This window comes from Lepidochelys olivacea (assembly GCF_965140295.1).
Source record: "Lepidochelys olivacea isolate rLepOli2 genome assembly, chromosome: 7".
In the NCBI taxonomy this organism is placed as follows: Eukaryota; Metazoa; Chordata; order Testudines; family Cheloniidae; genus Lepidochelys; species Lepidochelys olivacea.
In genome coordinates, this window is record NC_140417.1 from 107,219,052 (window position 1) to 107,239,617 (window position 20,566).

General features: G+C 40.8%; 1 protein-coding gene across 3 annotated transcripts in view; it reads right to left on the minus strand.

Annotated features, from left to right (window-relative positions):
- Positions 1–20,566, minus strand: part of TACC2 (transforming acidic coiled-coil containing protein 2) — a 182,828-nt gene that overhangs the window by 55,079 nt on the left and 107,183 nt on the right. For all 3 annotated transcript variants that reach the window (XM_084634856.1, XM_084634857.1, XM_084634858.1), the window contains one exon: positions 5,266–5,432. In XM_084634856.1, the coding sequence (XP_084490982.1) occupies positions 5,266–5,432 (167 nt within the window). The remainder of the gene's footprint in view (positions 1–5,265; positions 5,433–20,566) is intronic.

The window sequence follows — 20,566 nt, forward strand, 5'->3', positions numbered from 1 at the left end:
CAGGCCAAAAAGTTTGCCTGTCCCTATACTAAGCTGTACGCAGTGGATAACTGATTACATAAAGCACAAAAATGCAACTCAGGTGGCTTACGAATAGAGGTAGAGCCCAGGAAGGCAATTCCAGCCTTTTATTCACTATGATACAGGGCCCAATCCTCCATTCCTTACTCAAGCAAAAGTCTCTGACCTGAATGGGAGTTTTGCCCGGGTAAGGCACGAAGAATCAGAGCCACTATGTCTAAGTCACATCTAAGGACATACAAAAAGTACGAAGAATTGATGTTGATATAAACTAAAAAAGAACAGCAAGTAATGGATTAGAGCAGCAGTTCTCCATCAGGGTTTCATGGGTCTCTGGGGGCATCTGTGAGCCGGTTTCAGGGGGTCCACGAAGTAGGGCTGGTGTTAGATTGGCTAGGGCCCAGGACAAAAAGATCGGAGGCGGGAGTTGTGGGGCTAGAGCCCAGAGCCCCAGCGACCTGTGGGCAGAAGCCCCAAGCCGCCCCCGCCCCGCAGCTGAAGCCTAAAGCCCCCAGTTCCGCAGGGCTAAAGCCCAAGCCCATCACCCTTGGAGCAGAAGCCCCTAGACCCACCACTCCATGGGGCAGAAGCCCCAAGGCTCCCTGGGCCATCAGCTGAAGCATGGAGCCCGGAAGCCCCCCGCCTCCTGTGACTGAAGCCTGGAGTGCCCTCCACTATAGAAGGGGGGGGGGGAACGGACTCAGAAAGAAAAAAATTAAGAACCCCTATTTTAGAAACCACTATTCATTCTGGCTGTTGGAGATCACACAATGGCCCACTACATAGGGTACTGAACTGGGGACTCATAAACCCTGGGTTCTGGTCCCTACTCTCCCACAGGCTTGCTGTGTGCCCTGTGGCAAGTTGCTTCACCTCTCTGTGCCTCAGTTTCCCCTCCCACATTTTGTCTGCTTAAACTACAAACTGTTTGTGGCATGGACTATCTCTCCTGCATATCTGCGGAGTGCTTAGTACAATGGGAGCTGATCTCAGCTGGAGACTCTAGGCATTAGTATAATATGATAAATAAATAATGAGTGGATGATAGTAAATGTGTATGCTGATTTTACACTTCTACGGATGCTCTTATGTGAGAGCATGATGACATTGTGTAATGTTTGGCATTTTAATCTATAGCTTATTATCTGACAAATGGATGAGGATAGAAGGGTGTTACAAAGAAATGAAATGTTTGCACGAATGGTAGAGGAATGTTATTTTCCTCCATTGATATCAGGAAGAATGAATTACGACTTAATGTTCTGTGGTTAATTAGAGAGAGAACTCAACCATCATTTATGCAGCATTTTATAAATCTATTAGGTGTTGACGACATTTTAAACCATGAAAGTAAAGCTCCAATAGTCTGCAATAACAAGGGAAGCTATCCTAATGTACTTATATTTGTAAATAAATAATAATAATAATACATAAAAAAAGACCTGAACTGTAACTGGCATGAAAATGGCATGAATTTTCCGTGCCACAAAGGAGTGGGGGTTTTATTAGCATGAATACCACTGTTATAATATATTAGAGATGGATGGAAGAGGCAGTGTTCAAGTCCAGACTGAAGTTTGGAACTGGGGTTCAAAAGACATTCTGGGTAGAAGTTGACATTTGACACAGCTTCCTTCCTCTCCACTTCTTGCACCCTTCCTTGTGGCCTTGGGGAAAAACTGCAGACAGGAACCAGTCAGGGATGCCAGCCAGTAGAACAGCTGCAGAAGCAGCCAAAGTCGGGACCTTTCAATGTTCAGACAACTTTCTGAACTTTTGACTGGACTTGTGCTGATTGGCTGTTTGCTCCAACCCTCCCTCAGAGACTCCTCCTCCTTCACTTCACACCTGCCCCTATTATCCTGTTCTCTCCTTGTCCTGCCCCCCTTATCCTTTTTCCCTTCCATGTCCCTGCTTCCTTCTCTTTTATTTCCATTTATCTGGTCCTCTCCAAACTAAACCCAGGCCCTCGAAAAAACCATAAAACTAACATGACATTTGCTACCATCACTTTGCTGCTTGTGTGTGATCCCTTTTGCCCACCTTTCTGGGGCAGGGTCTGTGCTACTACTGTGTTTGTACAGTGCCTAGCACAATGAGGCCCTGTTCTTGGTTGCTCCTTAAGCACTACCATAATAAACAAGAATAATAATAGTAAATCCCCTGTTGTTCCAAAATGCTGTAAATCTGATAAAACCAGGTAGTCTCATGAAGTTATTTGCCACTGTGGGCAGAAGTCTCACGAGAACAGCTAATCTTGCATCCAGACCAGGTCTCCGAGCAGTTAGGCAACATGGTGGTAGAAACACTGGTTAATGCTGGTGCCCTCTACATTGGTACCAAGGAGGGAGCTGCCTCAGGGCTAGTACAATGGGAGTGGGAAATGGTAGGAAATTTCCCCAAAAGTTTAGTTAAAACAAGGCCTCTGCATCCACCCACTACTGCCAGAACCACAGCAACTAATGCAGCGGATCTCTTCTCTTGTGCACCTCCCACCAGTGCAAGCACGTGTGAACAGGGCGTACTCCATATAGCCCACCCTGCTAGCTGCTCAAAGGAGGATAAGCAGAGTAGGAGACAAGGCCAAGCTGCTGCTACTCTGAGTAGATGTCCTGCAGCCTGCCCATGCTCAGCCCAGCATCTGAAGAGCTGGTAGTGAGAAGGATCCTGGAACCTTGTTTCCTCACCCACAAGTCAGAGGAGACCCAATCTCCCACCCAGCTCACATGGAGATAGCGGATACCACCAGCAGTCAGAGGAGAACTGTGTACCTAAAGAACTGGTATCTAGCCTTAAGTATTAACTACAATTTTACTTTCATAACCTTTATTAAACTTACACTGGAGTTAAATAAATTTAAAACTCTCACCACGTCTCCTCAGCAGCAGGGTCCAGCTGTTGTGCTAATCATATCATGAGGCATAATTACAGTCCTCTGCATACGTTATTATTGTCAGGCCTACCTGGAATCATATGTTCCAAACTGACCATTCTCCCTCTTTCCCCACCCCCCAACCCCAGAAGACAAAGCTGCCTGGTCTCTAAATTGGAACACAGATTTTATGTTATTTTCTCAGTTTGCCAGGCCTTGCAGGTGCCCTTATTCCTCTTTTACTGAACTGGCACCAATGTGACCTTTGTTTCCTAGATTTATGCTACCAATTAGGAGCTGTGCTTCAGCTCCATGGAAGCCCTGTATAAGGGACTGACTCTGTGTGTGTGTGTGTGTGTGTGTGTGTGTGAGTATAACCTATGAGGCAAGTTAACACTAAGATAACGGATTTTTAAAAGTGGCTTTCGAAGTAGAAAACATTTCACTGTTCACATTGAAATAAGCATTCAATTAACCAAGTAACGGGGATGTTAAGTGATGTCTCCTAATAGATTTTAAAAACAAACATATGCTTTTGTATTTCCCTCCTACACTTGAATTGTTCTTGCAGCAACCCACTGTGCTGAATAACTGTATTTTACTAAATTTTGGAATGCTGTGTACTGCTTTGTTAGTTTGTTGTAAGTTGTCTGTTGCAGGCAAGTTTTACCTAAACATGAAATACTGATATCAAAATAGAACAGCTAGGATAAATAGCCTTTAACACAGTGCAATTCACAATTGTTACAAATGGATACATTCAATCTCCCATCTTCTCTTAGTAATATCCTAAATGAGGGAACAGGGAGGAAGGGGAGAAGAGAAACACATGGGCAGGAAAGTATGTGTGATCAAGGATTCTGAGTAAATGGGAATCTATTGTAGTAATTAAAGACCACACACTCCAAGCCTGCTTAGCATATCTGCTCCTTTACTCTCTCTGCATTTAAATTCCTTTTGGAATTAGGGAAATTACATTTGTAAAAATTGATAAAGAATAAGGAAAACTGGGAAAAGGGAGATCTGAGGATGAAAATGAAAAGGTACTTGGAGATACAGGATATCTTCTTATCATGTCTTTTTAGTTTTTTGGCATCTGTATACTGGACATTGCTTCTGCTAATTATAATTACAATCAAAACTCCCATAGTTTGAGTATTTTAAGTCCAGAAATTCTGAAGGAAGACTAACTAGCTGGAGACATGTCTGGAACTCGTCCAAAGACACCCCACCTCCCGCCAAGAGATTGACAGACTTTACAGACTACTCACAACTTACTGATATCACTTTATCCATCTTCTGTGGTGAAAGCTGGCAGTTTTAGAACAGCACACAGCAAACCTATGCATCCATTCAGATGGAGAGAACCTTGTTCTAATGAAATACATGGGAATTTTGGATAGACAAAGTGAAAGTGTTTCACTGGAATTTAACCAAGATATTGAGCTAACTGCTCATCTCTTGCAAAAAGTGTGATGAGCCATTTAATGACCATAAGTAGTCAGATTGCCTGTTTTGCAGGTCAGCTGACAGTCACATTGAGCTCCTTGCTAATAGAAACTGCTTCTACTTTCACATCTTTCAATTACTTAACTCAGCAAACAAAGGAAATTAGGGTTTTTTGGACAGAATTTCTTCACATAAAATACAATATTCATGTTTTATGGAAAATATCTGTTTCATTGCCGTGTTATGTACTAATTCTATACATACTGTGTGTTATATTGCTCCACTGCTTCACAGAATTAACGTTAACGTTAATTACGTTCTTAACGTTCCTATTAATACATCCTGAACTTCTCAGAATATATCATCATGTGGTCACTTGCCATTTCAGGGGACATCAGATCCGAAAATACCCTCCTATTAACTGAGATTATTAATGACACCTAATTATATAGCTCTATGTGTTTAGTCATCTGATTAGTTTCATACAGTTCTGAAAACATCAGGAATAAAGAAACTGATTTAATATGGAAGAAATGCACCCAAGAGAGTTTTTCCTTGTTTCACAAATCATACTGTGGGCCTGATTCATCACCACTTACTCCATAACAGAGTGGAGAATCAGGCTGTATTTTTTAAACAAAGATGATGGTGCCAAAACATTACTAAAGTTGTATCGGGAGATGAATGTGTTGATTGATAATACCGAAAAGGACTATGCTGATGATAGTATTTAATATGTAATTGTCATTATCAAACTATGATATATGTTATTTTTTTCAGTGTGAAGAGGACACAGCATATACTAACTAATCTTCCAGCCATCCTTTTATTAGCACCCTTTCTTTACTGAGATTAACACTTATGTCCCCTTTTACAGTCATCTTCCTGAGTGATTCAGCCCACTCATTATATATATTCATTACCTGTGTCTTCCAAGGGCAGCTGTGGCCTTATTTCCTGTTCAGCTGGGTCTACTGGTGCTGCTGCTTCTACCACCGCTACTTCCAGTGGTGGCTGCGGGGGTGCAGGTGGAGTCTTTACAGGAGTGGTGGATTCTGGTGTCTCAAATGCTTCTTCAGAGTCCGAACTCCTGAGGAAAATACAAAACAAGAGTTTCTTTAATAACCTGGGCTAGTGAGCAAAGTGAGCTTTCGTGTGTGGAAGGGGCAAGTCAGACTTTGAAATGCAGGGTTTTCTGAGTGGAAGAAGCAAACCTCAGCCATCAGGCTACCTCTGCTATTCTCAAAGGCGGACTATGATGGATTAACGTCACACATGATTTCTAGAGCACGAATATCATGGTTACAGGTTTTCTCTGAAGAAATCTTTATGCTGCTTAAGATTTCTCTGTCACCAAGTGAACATGCACTCAGAAAGTAAATGCTTCCTGAGAAGCCTGCTGTGCAGCGTAACGGAGACTCCAGTATGAAAGGCAAAAACAATGGAACCTTTTTCTGAATTTCTGAAACTTTTCTTGTCACGAGCATAGACAAACCAACACAGAAAGACAAAAAAGGAGCTTCTCAGGAGAGTTTCATAGCTGTTTATTAAAGGCTACGGCTCTAAAATAATCAAGCCTTATATTGCTGTGTGTGTTCTGACAAGCTAGAGAGCACACACGAGCATAACTGATGGGTAAGTCTCAAAGCAAGCCTCTGGCCAGCCCAGCCTCTCAGAAATATTACATTTCATCATGGCTGTATTTCTACATAGCATTTTAGGCAATGGTAAGTGACACTTGCTGGAAAATGCATTGACTCCTGTGTGCTATCAGTAATATACTTCCACCACTGCATTATCACATAGACATAAAAAAAAATAGACGGATCGGAATGCGCGCAAGCGTGTAAAGGAGGTGCACAGTGGACACAACCAAATGAAATGCAAGCTTGAAAGGAAACAACTATACAAAAGGATGCACTAAGTTAGCCTAAAAATCAAATGAAGATCTACATTGCACAGGGACATAACATGTTGCTCTACGGGGAGAACCACTTTAGGAAACTGTCCTTCTAGAACTGAAAGCTATACACTTGATGTACTTTTAAACAAACAAAACAAACTATATTTTAACATTTTTAAAACAATTTTTGTGAGCCAAGAATGCAATAACAATATTGTCTTGTTAATTACTTAGCAAGCATTTCTGCAGTTCAGATGCAGTTTTTCCCCCACTGGGTCTGTAATACAATGAATTGAATGGTGTGACAGTTTCCTGAAAGACAGGACTGACTTGCCTATTTCCAGTGATTCTCTGCATGGCTAGGAGACTGTAGTCTCCACTGCTTCTCACAGCTGTCCACATCCAGGGCGCCCACTGCATTGGGGACAAAATTTGCCATGAAGTGAAAGCCATTTCATCCGTGGAAGTACTCTACAAGCCGTCCTGATACAGTATGTAGAATCAAGGACTTCTCTGACTTCGTTAAAGTTAAAAGAAAACTCTGTACTGCCAAGCAATAAATTCTGTTTGGGTTCTCAAGGCTTTTAGATTATCTGAAGCAGCTCCATGTCACATAAAGTGCAAGTGGTGGATTTGCATTCTATTACATTCGCTTAAATCTCTCAGCATGAAGCCTGTGTGGGCTATCGCAGAAAAGACCCTGTCATTGTTCCTGACAGCTCAAGTGGTTAGATGGACCGGATTCTCTTCAAATTAGCTCTGTAGAATTCCAATGAGAACTCAGTCTTACTAGTTATGTTGTCACAGCACACGCATCTACTTGGACCCTACCATTAGCTCTGGAGCTAACTGATTACCACTACACTGCTGCAAAGCAGAAGGATTTCTGCTAAGTATTATTCTGTTTGGGTTTTTTTTTTTTTGGCTAGGTCTATTGTGCATAAAGTTACCTCCTGCCTGGGGAACTTCACAAAGGGTAAAGTGTCTGTCTGTCAGTTATTACTACTGCATCAACTTCCGCAAATGCATTCTTTGCTTCAGAGCTCAAACCATATTTGGTTCAGCAACCTACACAGCTGAGTGAGCTTATTGGAAGAGGTGAATTGTAGTTTTTTAAATTATATTCCTTCAAAGATGCAGCATCTCTCAAGTTCACAATATTTTAAGATCAAGAATCACTGCAAACAGAGAACTTCTGTAAACAAAAAGAAAGCCTTACTTACAATGAGCATCTAGCTGAACAAACACCGTCCTTTCCCGTTTCCTGACAATTGCAGGAACCTTTAACCTCACTTTGTCTTTGAAACTATCTGGGGGAAAGCAATTTGGTTACTGTTTGATGTTTTTCTAACAGAGAAAAATAAATTTATTTTAACTAAGAAATAAAATGAGAACATTACCAAGTTTATGAAAAGGGCTGAAAAATAACACATCAAACAGCTTTTTATATAATTTGATCATGTTTTATGCATAAAAGAAAGAATACATGTCCTTTTCTCCTTTTAAATATGTGAATATAGTGAATTGTGATACAGCATGGCCAGAGGGCAGCAGAAGAGTGTGTGTGGTTTTTTTTTTTTTGGCTTAAAGAGTTTTTATTAAAATTTATAATAGTAAGCAAATGGTAAAATACCCAGAGTTACAAAGTTACAATTGCATTACTGCTATTCAAAAGATACATATGATAATATAGTATTATATGCTACAAAGCTTTGGTCAATACACTCACACCCTTCCTTGATAACCTGGGGGTAAGAGACACAGGACCAGCCTTGCAGTTCAGGTTTCTCAATTCTTGAAGCAGAGCCTAGAAAAACTAATGCTAAGAGCTAACTTAGGGTTTACTTGACAAACTTAAACCCTAATAAAACAAAACAAAGAATAAAAGCTTAGGGAAACCAAGCTTAGCCTAGTTCCCTTGAAACTTAAAGTTTAAGAAGAACAAGTATAGCCTACCAATAGTAGTAGCCATTGTAGGTAGAATAGATAGAGTGAGTGTAAGACAGAGTAAGTGAAAATGATAGAGTGGAGTGGAGTGAAGTGAAGTGCTCTAGCGAGGTGCGTAACCTCTTTTACAGGGCACAAGTGCCGGAAATCCTCCCTCCTATGCCCAAATTTTATTCCTCACCCACAAATGTTAGGGTACACTTACCCCATAGGCTAGTAGGTTTGTGCGTATTGATGACACGTATATACGCACGTTAAGTTTCCTTGTGATGTACCTGTTAAGTCTGTGGGTACCACATTAAAAAAAACCCTATGCCATTCTTCATTATCTGTTGGTCTAGATAGAAGGTTATAGACATATGTGTGAATACTTATTTATTTGGGTAACAAGATATAGGTTAACTTTACTTTTCTGGGTAAAATATGGTCTTAATATAGACGTGTTAACTGTCCTTAGCTTAACATACAGGATATGGCCTTTAGGTCTCTTGCATTACAGCCAAGCTTACTTTAATATAAATCTCTAAACCTATTACAATAAACCAAATACTTAAACGTATATGAAAAAAATATATCTATGCAAGCAAGCAGGTTAGCTCTATAAGCTACACGACTCAGAATCAGGACAAGAGATTCTCCCATTGCATTCTCCTCTGAGCCATTCAAACCTCCTTCACTCATTAGTTTTGAGTCATATTATTTACAAAAGTTCTAGTGTTGTCATAATGGAAAAAACCAAAAAACAAATCAGCCAGCCTCCCCATCTGCGAACAACCCCTTCTCAGTAGGAAAAGTCCTACAACAGGCTTTGCCAACAGTTGGAAACTGGGATTTAAACTCCAAATGATCTCACTGTATTTCAGATCCATTCAAATTCCCCATCTAGATCTGAATGCATCCGATGAAGTGAGCTGTAGCTCACGAAGCAGGAGAGTGTTAGCAGGGAGCCTTATTCCCTATAGAGGGAAGAAAGTTTGCTATAGGTTAATTAAAGCACATGAAGCCAATTAGAGCACCTGAAGCCAGTCACATGATAAAAAAACCCCAGCTTCAATCAGACAAGAGGAGAAGTTGAAGCAGAGTAGATTGGTGTTGGAGCAGAGAGCAGTTTGGAGGGAAGCAGAGGAGAGTTTGGAGAAGTGCTGCGGTGGGCTAAGAAGACTAAGACTCTAGGTAAAGGGTCACCTGGTTTGTGCAGAGGGAGGGCAGGAAGCCCCACAAGCTGAAGGGCAGGAGAGGGAAGTAGCTCAGGGGAAGGAACTGCTAGTTCAAGCGGTTTACCACTATCCCTAGGGCGCCTGGGCTGGGACCCAGAGTAGTGGGCGGGCCCGGGTCCCTCCCTCTCCACCCCCTCCTCTAGGACACTAGTGGGGCAGTTAATACCCCAGTTCAGGGGCAAGAAACGGTGCCCTGAACCCACCCCCCAAGAAAAGAAAGCGTGAGACCCATCATAGTAGTGCCAGCAATTTGCCACAGAATATAGTGTGATATTATATTGGTGTGAGTACACTGTAGTCCTAAAACAATAATAGCTGCATTTATATCTAGAAAACAAGTATTATGAATATATATAATATGTAGCATGTGTATTAATTATGTACATATAAAATACTGTATTACATATAGTGCGAGGAAAATGTTTATTTTCACACCCTCTTCAAACTGTAATTCATGTATAAAAACTGGCTTAATGACACACTCCAATTTCTATCATTATGTATGTGCTACTGCAAGGCTGCCATTGTTCATTTCTTTTTACAGCTGAACTTACTACTTTCTTGGGTGAAAGGCACACAACCCATGGCCACCTGCTGGAAGTATCCACAGGAATCTCCCTGAGTTCAAACCAAGTCTCGTGGATAAGAAAGAACAGGGCCCTATGTTTCTACCCTTTATGTCTACAAAGATATCCTTACAAATGTGAACTCATGTTCTGCTGTCATCCTGAATCTGCAGACAGGCAGCTCTAGTTCCTTTCCATAACTTTCCTAAACAGCAGCAGACTGAAAATGAGAAGACAGATTCTGGGCTCTTCCACTGCTGCTAATAGTCTTAAGCCAGTGAGCAACAATGAAACCAATAAGAATTAATCAACTTCATTCTGAAGCAGAGCTGGGAAATGGAGCTCAGAGGAGGATCCAAGAAACACAGAGGTCTAGAGAAGGATCTAATACCACAGAATACCCTGCCACAGCTGTGGACACACACACACACACCCCTACCTATCTTATAGCAACTAGGAGGTGTGAGAAGTGGTAATGGGGAGAGGGAGAAATCTCTACTTCCTTCCAATAGCCAAAAAGATATCAAACTCTGATATAAATGATGGAGCCCAAGATAAGGTCCCCAAATGACCCCTTGATAGGAATCCTCGCCCCTTTCCCAGAACTGGATTTTGAAGAAAGGATGGTTATTTCATCAGGGAGTTGCCCCTAGAAATCACAGGTTAGGTCCCCCTTATTCTTCCTAGTAACTCTAGCTAATAAGTTTAGTTATCTGGCCACTAGTAGCCTGGTAAATTTTTCAACTAGTATTTCATCTTCAACACTTTTTTTCTTTTGATTAAGTAATATCAGTGAATATTCATAAATGTCTTTGCTATCCTAAATAGAGGAAAAACATAGTAAAGAACTAGATAATGCTGCTGCAGTATTTGAGATATAAAAGATAGCACTTAAGGATGATCAGTGTCACACAGCAATGTCAATGGTTCCTAGTCCCCTGCTCTAACCATACTTCCTTTGGAAGTATTAATCCGGAAATGCTAATTGATACAGCAAATTAGTACAAAACAGCCAACATTTGAGATATGTGCTACAAAGGAAGTTTCCTCTTGAAACAAAAGTAAACATCATCACTTTTCCAATATTATCTGTTCTAAATGGAATTAGGATGCTAGGAATATAATGATATTACAATGGAACCCAGGATGAGTTATGAAACTTAAGTCTTTCACACATGAACAATCACCTGCACGTTAAACTTTTGTTGTTTAGACTAGAAGCAGACTCTTACACAACCAAGTTCCTCTATTTAAAAAATATGAGCATATGTATAGTAGAGGTTACATTATCACCTTCCTCCCTTTGTGACAAGTTGTTTTATAAAGAGTATAAGGAAAGACTAGTAAAGTTTTTGTAAGCAGGATTACAGTGAATATCTATGCTTCAACGGTTTCCTCTAGAATTTGTTTGCAAAACATACTATTAGCATCTTCAGAGAAAAGAAGAAAGTGCATCTCCCCCCCCACCATCCCCTTGAAGCTGACATTATGAAATATAAGGTAGGATTATAAAGAATAGTGCATTTAAACTGATTATTTTGATTGATTTATTGAATGTTTTCTAGATGTGGCAAGTAAAGTAACAAATATTTACAAAAGATTCCTGGAAGTCTGCTAGAGTAGAACCTCAGAGTTAGGAACACTGTGGGAATGGAGGCTGGTCGTAACTCTGAAATGTTAGTAAATTCTGAACAAAACATTATAGTTGTTCTTTCAACAGTTTACAACTGAACATTGACTTAATACAGCTTTGAAACTTTACTATGCAGAAGAAAAAAATGCTGCTTTTAACAATTTTAATTTAAATGAAACAAGCACTTGCTTTGTCAAATCTTTTCTTAAACTCTCTTTTTTTTAGTAGTTTACATTTAACACAGTACTGTACTGTATTTCCTTCCCTTTTTTTTTTTTTTTTTTTGTCTCTGCTCCTGCTGCTGGATTATGTACTTCCAGTTCCAAATGAGGTGTGTGGTTGACCAGTCAGTTCATAACTCTGGTGTTCATAACTCTGAGGTTCTACTGTACTTTGTTTACAGTGATCACTGGTTGAAGGGATTTTAAAAAAACATGGCAAGCGATCAACACCTAACAGACTTGTAAACTAGTCAGTAGGTAAATCTGTTTGATTAATGTGCTTAACATCAAAGGGAAAAAAGTACCTTTGACAAGTAATCAAATGAAGAAAATGGTTAAGAGATATAAAAGTAGGTCTTTTCCATCTCTAACTTCTATGATTGTGTATTCTGCACATACCTTGACAATGAACAGAAGACGAAAATCAGTTGAGTTAGGAAGATAATAAAGAAAATACAGATGGCAGAAGCTTGAACTGGACTACAGAATGATTAGGAGTGTATACAAGATTCCAGAGTTCAGAGAGGGTCTCATTGGTAGCAGGGTACAATGAATGCGACTAGAAAGAGGGAGATGAAAGAATCTTTCTCCAAAGTTACTGTATAAACAGCAAATGCAGTAGACATACAGCATTTTTGGACTACAGGGAGAGGCAGGAAATGCAATAATAATACTGGATCAACACAATTCTGGCACGTACGAGAACACTTGTGAGAATTCAATGTTCCCACTCCAACTGGGAAACCTTGGGATTTTGCCCAGTTGTTACACAAATCTCAGGAGGAAATAATAAAGGAAATGATTTGGGATGACTTCTCTTCCTCAGCGTTGTCCTCACAGAAACCCCATCCTCATTAGATACTTTTTACTCCACTAATGCACTGATGGGTACACATTACAACAAATCCTCACTTACTGTAATTCAGTCTGAAGTGACACTATTTTCACTGACACTACAGCTGGACAGAATTCAGTAAGTGCGAATGGGATCTCTCCATTCTGATCTCTTCCCACCCACACCACTTCACTCTATTAAAGTGCTGCAATCACTAAAGTGAAGGGATCCCAGTCATCGCTTTGAGACTAGGCTCAATATAAAACCTGTTACAAAGCTGACAGGATTTCCTCAGCTTTATCAAGAATCCAGGATTTATTTCATGCTCTTGTTATAATTATTACTCAGCAATAAGAAAACAGTGCAACTGTGCATGCGGTCTTCATCTAGCAAGAAAAAGAAAAATTGATATCTTTTACTGAACCTACACTAGACAAAAGACCAAGGGGGTTAGCACAAGCTCTGTAAAACTGTGGTTTAAATAAAGTACATCATCCCAATGTTGAGCAGATTTGGAACCAATGTAGATGAATGCAGCTTTATTAACCTCTGTGGAGGTTTCCTCCAATTTAATCAACTTTATATTTGTTTCTGTTCTAAGCACACAAAAGAAAATTCCTACCCAGCTACCCAAAAGCCATGGAGCATTCTGATGTGCTAGCTACTATGGCACTTAATCTGGGGGTGCATGCTTGCATGACATTTTTGAGGCAGAGGGTTTTGAAACAGTACCAGCAGCCAGGGCTCACTGGAGTGAAGAAGTGCCCTCGCCATGCCCCCTCCTCTGGGAATGCTCCCTGCACTGGGGCCTGGGAATGGAGCTAAAGGGAATCCGCAAGCAGCCAGTCAAGCCTTCTTTTAGGTTGCTTTTGCTTCCAGAGCTAGAGAGAGCAGCTAGAACAAGAACTAGCATCTGTCCCTCTATATTTACATTTGAATATTTTCTCCATAACTTCACAGTTCACTATTAAGGCAAGAGTAGGCAGATTTGCTAAAAAATGAAAGCTGGTATAGAATAAATGAAATCTCTGTCTTGTAAGGGATATGTAGAATTTGTGAGTCTAACCTGCAGTATTACTATGTAAAGCCAACATCCTCCAGAAAACACAAAACTCATCCTTATTGTTAGAATTCAAGCTAACTATATCTGCCATTTCTTTTTTCTTTATGTAGCAGTCTTGTTTTAGTGATACTAGGACACAGAAACTACAATATTTGGCAGATTCATATCCTACAGGAAAATAATCTGTACATACCAGGAGTTGACTACATGTATTGAGTTTAGCACTGTTAAAATATGCACATCGTCATTCTCCAACAAAAAAATATGTACTCTATGTTCCATCCCTGTGCAAAAGCGTATGAAGGGTAACAACATTAATGCAAACAACATTAACAAGAACTGTGCAACTCTATTGGATATACGTACTGTAAACATTCTCCGAAGTCTACACAGCAGTGGATCAGCCCCGCAGCCCGAGGCCTGGGAGCCTGAGTCAGCTGGCACAGGCCAGCCAAGGGTTTTTCTTTGCTTTGTAGACTTACCCTCAGTGTTGCTCCTCCATGTCACCTCTGGCTCTATACACTTTTTTTAGGAGGCCGTGTTTTGCAAGTGGCTACATAGGTTCATTCCACAGAACTGCTTTCTCCTCCAGGCCCTATAACTCCCTCATGGCTCTTTCTGAAGATTTGTTCCCCTGGGCATCATATAGTTTGTTGAAAGGTGATGGGGGAGGGAAGGATTTGGTCCAATATTACCAGAAAAACATCTTCATGGGGGCCTCACCACATCATTACTTTCTTTGCACCAAAGTTTCTATGAAATAATGCTCTAAGTCATAAGTATAAGGGGATCAGAAAGTCTTGAATCTGATGGGACAGTGTAAGTGAACAGCCTAATGCTGATTCATGACTGTAATATGTGTGGTATTGTCTGAAGGCAATGAGCATCTCCCACTATAAACATCCCACTAAAATGTCTGTAGCTGTTGTATACTAAAATTAAGCTATAAATTTCAATATTTATTGCACTATTTGTCAGCCACCCAGAGAGGAATCTAAATCAGCAAGAAAAAAGGGATGTTTACCATGTTAGAGTTTAGTATTGAAAATATCCTTAGTTTTTAATCCCTGTAACCTCAGTAAGAAGTGAACTGGAAGTACGAATTTTATGGTCTTACCTCCATCCATTTCTTTCAGAAATATTTCATCATAAAAATCACTGTGCACAATTCAGAATCAGTGATGTTGCTGCAATCAGAACCAGAACTCAGCTAGTTGGGATAGTGGGACTGCTTCTGCTCTGATGTCAACGGGAGTTTTGCCAGTTACTTCAATGGGAAACAGGTACTATAGAGATGAGGACCATATAAGCAGATAGACTTATTGGGCATCGATCCTGCTATCACTTTACCCTAAGCTTTGGAGAACCTAAAACTTCCAAAGCAATATCAAAGCTCTAGAAAAGTAGACAGAAGATCTGTATTATTTCTGCCAAGCCACATGATCCTTTACCTTGCCTGTCCATAGGAAAACTGATTCCCCTATATAATTTCTCAAGAACAATATTAAGCAGCAGTATGTTTTAGTGATAGGGCACTGGACAGAGATGCAGAAAATCTGGGTTACACTCTCAGTTCTGCCTTTGAACTACTGTATGACCTTTGGCAAGTCACTTCACCTATCTCCGTAACTCTGTGTCCTGCCTTGTCTAATTAAATTCTCAACTCTCTGGGGCAGAAAACTGACTGTTACTATGTGTCTGTACAGACTCTAGAACAACACAGAATCTTCACTGAGACTTAAAGGCACTTCTTTCTTCATCCTCCTGTACCCTCAAGTGCATAGGGCATCTACCAGTTTCCTCCATTGTTGGATCATATTAAAGAAGTTCTGTATTAAAATCACAAATGAGTTTGATTCCCCATAGTTTAAATTCCAGGGTATTACTAATTAAGAGGTCTCTTGGTTTTTGATACTGTTTCTCTCCATGTGCGAAACTTGCAAGCTGCTAATTGCCTTAGTACATTCTAAGACAGAATCTGTTCTCAAAGCAATTCACACAGAGAGAGACTCAAAGCAATACTCTGTAACAACAGAAACAGCACCCAGAGACTCCCCGCCCTTTTGTTGTATTAACAATTGTGATTAAAATAGAGATAGAGGATGTATGTGGACGGATGCTTGGTGTGGATAATAACTGAATGATCAGGGAGGTGCCAGCCTAAGAATCCAGTGTCCATCGGCTGAAGAAGGCGTCAAGTGGAAATAATCAGAGGACCCCCGGAGGGCAGACTGGAATCCACCCAACAGCCTCAAAAATGGGAGAACCAAAGAACAAGATAACATCTGGCAGCACGGAGCCGTCAGGAATGAGCCATCTGCTGATTGATTCAGCAACAGCATGATGAAGCAATTCCCATAGACTGGCATAGGAAGAAGTTCCTATAAAAATAGACTCTAGAAAGTGAGAACTTTGGGGTCTGATTCTGCAAACCAACTTCCAGGAGCATCAGATGAGCATCTGACAAGGCCCTGCTCCCTCCTCACGTCCAGGCCACCTGGCCAGTGGCTTGGCATGAGCAACTCTAAGGCTGGTAACTATGATAACAACCTTGCAGAACCTGTGTGTGTGTGTGTGAATGAATATGAGATTGAATGGAATGTTATAGCTATAACTGCTTACTATGATTCTTTCTGTATTCACAATAAATGTGGTATTTTGCCTTTTCCTCTTTAATAAGATCCTGCTGGTTTTTATTTTATTGGTATAACACCATTTCACCTTTGTGCTCATCTGTTCAGGCTTCTAAGTGTCATATTGATGGATTAGGCTTCTTTCTTTATTGTCCTGTGCAATATTTCTCTAGCTTGCCCTTTCTTCCCCCTTCTACCCAGGTGCTATCCATGTTATCACTCGACTTGGAAGTTGTATTGGTGGCATCCTTAAAGCATGTCTGTCATCATCTTCTTATCATGTTTGATGCTTTAGGTTGGTTTGCTCTACTTAGAATTTCTGAAGTTGCAAGAAACTCTTTCCAATGGACTCTGCAGATCTTCTGCAGGCATTTACTTTGGAATGAATTGCACTTAAAGATAAATACAAAGTATTTCACTTAGGAAGGAAAAATGAAAGGCACAACTACAAAATGGGGAATAACTGGATAGGTGATAGATCCTGAAAAGGATCTGAGGTTATAGTTGATCACAAAATGAATTTGAGTGAACAATGTGATGCTGTTGCAAAAATGGCTAATATTCTGGGATGTATTAATTAACAGGAGTGGCATATGTAAGATGCAGGAGGTAAGTGTCCCACTCTATTTGGCGCTGATGAAGCCTCATCTGGAGTATTGTGTTCAATTCTGGCTGCCACACATTAGGAAAGATGGGACAAATTGGAGAGAACAACAAAAATGATAAAAGATTTAGGAAACCTGACTGATGAGGAAAGGTTAAAAAAACTGGGCATGTTTACTCTTGAGAAAAGCTGACTGAAGGGGGATCTGATAACAGTCCTCAAGTATGTTAAGGGCTGTAATAAAGAGAACAGTGATCAATTGTTCTCCATGTCCACTTAAGAAAATATTGGCTTAATCTGCAGCTAGGGAGATTTAAAAAGTTTTCCTAATATCCAACCTAACTATAAAGTTAGTTAAACTCTGGCATAGCTTGCAAGGGAGACTGTGGAATCCCCATCATTGGAGGTTTTTAAGAACAGGTTGGACAAACACGTGTCAGGGATGGATTAGGTTTACTGGGTCCTGCCTCAGAGCAGGAGTGGACTTGATGACCTCCCTTCCCAACATTTCTATGCCCTGGTCTACACTAGGACTTTAGGTCGAATTTAGCAGAGTTAAATTAATGTAAACCTGCACCCGTCCACACAATGAAGCCCTTTATTTCGACTTAAAGGGCTTTTAAAATCGATTTCCTTACTCCACCCCTGACAAGTGGATTAGCACTTAAATTGGCCTTGCCGGGTCGAATTTGGGGAACTGCGGTCACAATTTGACGATATTGGCCTCCGGGAGCTATCCCAGAGTGCTCCATTGTGACTGGACAGCACTCTCAACTCAGATGCATGATTGTTTGCCGTTACTCTGATGCAGGGAGGAGCGACTGACGACACGGCTTACAGGGTTGGCTTACAGAGAGTTAAAATCAACAAAGGGGGTGGCTTTACATCAAGGAATATTTCAGGCAGGACTTCACGGAGGGTTCCAATAAAAAATGTGCACCAATGGCTAGATTTACCTCGCTGCACCTTCTCTGTGAATGACTGCAGTGTGACCTAGAGGAATGAGTCCCCTAGACGGGGGCCAGAGAGGGGGGGTTTGCAAATGAGTACAAAACAAATCTGGTCTATTTCTTGTTTTGATCCACTCCATCTATTTTTTACATCTTTGGCTGGCAGCAGACGGTGCAGAAGGACTGCATGCCATCCACATCTCATGACTGCTCGGCAGAAGATGATGCAATAGGACTGCTAGCAATCCGTATCACCTGCCTACTCATCATAAGATGCTTCAATAGGACTGACTGCAGGACTAAAGAGAATGACCTGGTCAAGTCACTCCAAATTTAGTCCCTGCACCCATGTCTGCCCAGGCGCTCCTCATCGACCTCACAGAGGCGACCAGGAGCACCTCGGACATGACGATGACGGCTACCAGTCCTATTGCACCGTCTGCTGCCACAAGGCAATGGGTTGCTGCTGCTGTGTAGCAATGCCGTACCGCGTCTGCCAGCACCCAGGAGACATACGGTGACAGTGAGCTGAGCGGGCTCCATGCTTGCCGTGGTATGGCGTCTGCACAAGTAACTCAGGAAAAAAGGCGCGAAACGATTGTCTGCCCTTGCTTTCACGGAGGGAGGGAGGGAACGGGGGCCTGACGATATGTACCCAGAACCACCCGCGACAATGTTTTAGCCCCATCAGGCATTGGGATCTCAACCCAGAATTCCAATGGGCAGCGGAGACTGCGGGAACTGTGGGATAGCTACCCACAGTGCAACACTCCGGAAGTCGACTCTAGCCTCGGTACTGTGAAAGCACTCCGCCGAGTTAATGCACTTAATGCACTTAGAGCATTTTTTGTGGGAACACACACACTCAAATATATAAAACCGATTTCTAAAAAACCGACTTCTATAAATTCGACCTAATTTCGTAGTGTAGACATACCCTATGATTCTACAATTATTATCTGTAGTAGATTTCCATGACTCTGTTCCACAAAGACACAACAGAAATACAAATAATAAGCTACTAATATCTGTGGTGAAAAAATGCAAATAGTGGCCACGAGTTTTGTTTCCGGTTATAAACAGATAATCTGTTATTTTACATTTAGTATCAATTATATTGCAGTTCCAGAATTGTAACCTGCATCAGTGCAGTGTATTTATTTATGATCTGACCATATGAACTCAGTCCTCAGTTTCATGGTTCAGAATTAGCAAAGATCACCTAAACTCTAAATATTGTTTGGAAAGTTAAATTAACTATTTAGGATAGCTGGTATTTACTGACCACAGAATATGTTCCATAAAAGGACTGAGGGGAAAAAATATTTCACAATTATGGCTGAAGATGATTTATTATTTCTAGTACCAGACCTGGGAAACATTTTACAATACAAAATAATTGTTAAATCAGATTTAATTATTTTATTGTATAATATTTGCCTACTCAGTGAGTTCCAATAAAACAAGTTAATATGGGACTCTAAGTTAAATTAGCCACTTTAATACTGTGATTGTTAGCTGTATCCATGTATTCTTATATAATCGTTTTTAATATCCATCAGTGGTCATGCTCAAAAATGTTGTTATATATTTGTATAGGGACCCGTAGGAAACAGTGCAAATGCTGAGGTAAAGTAATCTAATTATCTAAGGCAACTGATACCATTAGATGTTATAGTGATGAGTGGTATAGAAAAATCTAAAGAGAAATATGCACAAGTTAAGTAGGACTATTGTAGGATTCATTATCTGCAATCGTTTCCCCTGCCCCTCCCTCAATGTACATTCTGTAGGCAATCAAAATGGCGAAATCCTCAGACACAGTGCAGCAGTACAGCCAACACAGTGAACCTTTTTCCATTCATGGTGAAGGACAGGAACAGTGACCTTAGTCTGACCTATAGAAGCTGGGTCAGCAACTTATCAGGTGCCATTTAAAGCCATCTGCCCTGCTCACTCCATTTCTTCCCAGGAGGGAGCATTTTCAGTACAGGACTTTGCCTTTATCTTGGTCAGAAGATGGGGGAGGTGCATACATGTCACTTATGTGTCACTGGAATCCATTTACAAGATCGTTCCTTAGGGGCACATTTTTGACTATTAACTATTAATGGACTGCTATCACACAGTTGTAAGGATTTTCAGTGACAAGATCATCTATCTTATGATTTAATAAATCCATGTTCAGTCCATACTGGGAGGAGGCAAACTGCAAAGCCCGTCACAATGTCTGGACAATGGTGCTAACCAACGAAGAGGGACTAGCTGAGCTGAAGGCAAAATTACGGATCTGATTCCAATCTCACTGACACTGGTGTAACTTCACTGTCTTAAGTAGACCATTATTAATGGTTTGTACAGGTATAAAATCAGAATCAGGACTTAGTTTATGGCTGTTTTTATACAAAAAGTCACCATTTCTAATACTAGCTGGACTGCCGCAGGATTATGTGTGTGTATGCAGGAGGGTGGGGGTGGATTTAGCAGTATATTATTCTGTGAAGGATTCTGGGGAGTCTGTGAGATGCGGAATGCCCTCAGTTTCCACAGAAGCCAATGGGAAAATGACAGTGCTCAGGGTCTTGCAGGATTGGGCCCTTTGTAAATAACTATGATTTCCAGGGAAAATAATGTGGTCTGTTTAGGGATACC